General features: G+C 39.2%; 1 protein-coding gene across 1 annotated transcript; it reads left to right on the top strand.

Annotated features, from left to right (window-relative positions):
- Positions 1-245: 245 nt before the first annotated feature.
- Positions 246-3,002, top strand: LOC102597615 (cyclic dof factor 1-like). The gene is made up of 2 exons (XM_006364528.2): positions 246-738; positions 1,370-3,002. Exons 1-2 carry the CDS (start codon positions 478-480, stop codon positions 2,618-2,620), a joined length of 1,512 nt encoding a protein of 503 aa, XP_006364590.1. The 5' UTR covers positions 246-477; the 3' UTR covers positions 2,621-3,002.
- The last annotated feature ends 565 nt before the right edge of the window (positions 3,003-3,567 follow it).

Here is a 3,567-nt window from a genome sequence, read left to right as displayed (position 1 = left end):
ACTTAAAATTACTTATTTTCATAAAGAAACCTATTCAAATCCTTAAAATCTCTAAAAATATGATTTTCTTTAAGTAAAATAAATATTTTTAACTAAACTTATAAATCTAATAAAAGCAGTGAAAGATACATATACTAAATGAAGGGCCACAATAAAAACTTGTGGCTGAGAAAATTAATGGAGGGGGCCATGACGTGGCATCCATAATCCAGTATCCTATCGTTTAAATTAAGCGAGATCAAAATCATAATCCTCAACATTGCCAACAAGGCCTTAACTATATTTCTTACTTCTAATACCGTATCTCACCTGCAAAAATAATTTAAAAAAATCGTCGTTCACTTTTCCGACGACGTTGGCCGGCGGCGACGAATTCGGCGACTAAACGAGTTTTCTGTAGGAAGATATTTATCTTCTTCTCCAATTTTATTTTAAATTTTTTGAGTTTTCCGTTTGTCCTTTATTTTCTCCGGTAAAATGAGGCAAGTGAAGGAACCAGAGATTAAGCTATTTGGAAAGAAAATTTTTCTGCCTGAGAATGGAAAGATACTACCGGTAATAGTCACCGGTGAAGATTCCGATGTGGGAAAATCTGTGAGTGCGAGTGAGGTTGTTACTGCTGATGAAAGTAGTACCGGGTCGGATCGTGATCCATGTTTAGTGGATAAGGAAGGAAACAATTCACAACAGGATGAATCAGATGATGGAAGTGAATACGAAAAAGAAGAGACTGATAAGGTACTGATTTGAATTATTCATTGATGTAATTTGAATCAATTTTTGTACTTAGTTTTTAATGTTATGTTATTAATTTCTGGGATTTTCAAATGGAAATAAAGTGTCAGATTTGATAATCAGGTATAGTCTGTCAGTTTAAGGGCCAAATTTGAACCAAAAAAGTAGGCTGAGGACATTTCCTCTTTGGGAAACAACCTCTTTACCTTCCACGATTTAGTGGTAAGGTCTGCTAGCACTGTTGTTGGTGTAGGTTTGCTGAGGGCATTTGTGAGCCATATTGCATTTTTGGCTTTCCCGTATTAGCAATTGAACATTCTTTTGCCCTGTTCAGTCATTCTCTAGATGAGAAACCAAATCCTGTGTAATTTGTGCTCAATATCTTTTTCAATAATGACCCCTTTTTACTAGATGTAGTGTTAACTAAAGTAATTGGAGAAAGAATCAGGTTCTCTGCCTTTTGTCCTCTTTTCCAACTTAACGAGAATCCTATAAGAAAGTCGAATTTGTCACTGCAAAGGACTTTGAGATTCTTTCTACTTTGTAAGACTGAATTTTAGCTCACATCATTGACTGTAGCTTTGTTATGGGAATCTTATAGGCAACTCATAAAGTTTTGGTTTTCAATTTTTAGGATCGAATGACAAGAGAGCTCAGTGAAGCTAAATTAGAGGAGAAAGACCAAAATCTAATGATGGAAGAATCAGATAATCTTAAGTCTCCATCAGAAAACAAAACTAAAACTCATACTGTTGATGATGACTCTCCCAGAGTGAAATCTTCCAAGACTGAGGATGATCAGAATGATGCATCGAATACGCAGCAGAAAACTCTGAAGAAGCCAGATAAAATTCTCCCCTGCCCTCGTTGCAATAGTATGGATACGAAATTCTGTTACTACAATAATTACAACGTCAATCAGCCTCGTCATTTCTGCAAGAGTTGCCAGAGATATTGGACTGCTGGGGGTACTATGAGGAATGTGCCTGTGGGAGCTGGTCGTCGCAAGAATAAGAACTCTGCATCGCATTGTCGTCACATCATGATATCTGAAGCCCTTGAAGCTGCAAGAATTGATCCTCCGACCGGATTTCATCATCCAGCGTTCAAACCCAATGGAACTGTCCTATCGTTTGGTCCTGACTTGCCACTGTGTGACTCTATGGCCTCTGTTTTGAATCTTGCCGAGAATAATACACCAAATGGGATCCGAAATGGTTTTTACAGACGAGAACACAAGAATCCTTCTGGCATAGGTGGAGAAAATGGGGATGACTGCTCTAGTGGATCTTCAGTCACCACTTCAAATTCAATGGCGGAAGGGGTTAAAAACCGCCCCCCTGAGGCAGTTATGCATACTATAAATGCCTTTCCATCTCCAGTTCCTTGCCTCCCAGGAGTACCTTGGCCTATTCCATACGCTGCTGTTCCTTTCCCTGCCATTACCCCTGCTGGATATCCTGTGCCATTCTGCCCTCCACCTTATTGGAATTGCAATGTGCCTGGTCCATGGAGTCTTCCTTGGTTAACTCCACCATCGCCAACAGCAAACCAAAAAGGATCAAGCTCTGCTCCTAATTCGCCTTTAGGGAAGCACTCAAGGGACGGTGAATTGCTTAAACCAAACAATCCCGAGGGTCAAAAGAACTCAGAGGGGTCTGTTTTAATACCAAAAACATTGCGGATAGATGATCCTGATGAAGCTGCAAAGAGTTCTATATGGTCCACACTGGGAATCAAGTACGACTCCGTTAGCAGGGGAGGGCTTTTCAAGGCCTTGCAACCGAAAAGCAGTGAAAAGGATCACCCTGCCACTACATCCCCAGCTTTGCAGGCTAATCCTGCAGCCTTCTCTAGGTCCCTCAGCTTCCAGGAGAGAGTCTAAAGTGAGCAATTGTCTCCTTCAGCTCTGAGGTACATAGTTGTTAACCAACTTATCTTCTGGAAGATGGATGTTGGTCTGAGAATCTTAAGATGCCTCAAGTGCTCCAACTGAAACTGGGAAAGCTATTGTTCAAATTAGTGTTTATCCTTCCCTTGTAACATATTTTTGCTTGGTCAGTGTGTGTTTTCCATGTACATAAACTTCATACAGCTGACAGTAGAAAGTGGAAGAGAGAAACGTTTAGATGTATATCATGTACCTGTCAAAGTTTTAGTCTGGAAGGCGGCTTAGCTTCTTTTTCCATTTTTACTGGTGGTTTGAATAATAGTTGAGCCTTCTTTTCAAATTTTATGTTCAAAGTTTGAAATCTTCTTCATCATTACATAGATGTGTCTCTTCTTCATTATGTTTAGTAGCAGGAATGGGCTGGCTCTCTAAAGTTCACTCCAAAAAAAAAAGTTATGCTCATCATAACTGCAGAAATGTGTTAAAATAATCCCAAATAAAAACACAATTTAGTTAACACAGAGTCTTGGAGTGTAAGGGAGTTCAATTATGCCTAAAGTCTTCTCTTTCATGTAGATTATTATGATCCTCTGAGGATTCTAGAAAAAGCCAAGTAGTAGTACCTTCTATTTACAAACCAAGTAAAAAAAGGTACTTTTAAAAATTAAAAAAAGGGGCAGGGGAGGGGAAAATGAAGATGGATTAGGATGTAGGGGAATTGAACCATCTAAATAAAGTGGGAGTTCAGATAATCAATTAACTGAGCTATTAAGAACGAATAACGTGAGAGTTCAGATAATCAATTAACTGAGCTATTAAGATTCGTTCGTTTTCCTTTCCTTTTTTTTTCACTTCGTCAACACCCAAAGGCCAGTTAAGAGTGGCTACCAATAATAATGTCTATCCAATCTCACTCCCCCCACCCCCCACCTCCCCCAAAC

This window comes from Solanum tuberosum, unplaced genomic scaffold, assembly GCF_000226075.1.
Source record: "Solanum tuberosum cultivar DM 1-3 516 R44 unplaced genomic scaffold, SolTub_3.0 scf00497, whole genome shotgun sequence".
In the NCBI taxonomy this organism is placed as follows: domain Eukaryota; kingdom Viridiplantae; phylum Streptophyta; class Magnoliopsida; order Solanales; family Solanaceae; genus Solanum; species Solanum tuberosum.
The sequence above is the reverse complement of the archived record's forward strand: the minus strand, read 5'-3'. Positions and strand labels throughout refer to the sequence as shown.

What these genes read in the sequence shown, in the direction of transcription:
- LOC102597615 (XM_006364528.2), top strand. Translation starts at nt 478, where the DNA reads ATGAGGCAAGTGAAGGAACCAGAGATTAAGCTATTTGGAAAGAAAATT. An exon ending in AAAAAGAAGAGACTGATAAG is followed by an intron (nt 739 to 1,369) that starts GTACTGATTTGA and finishes TTCAATTTTTAG; the next exon opens with GATCGAATGACAAGAGAGCT.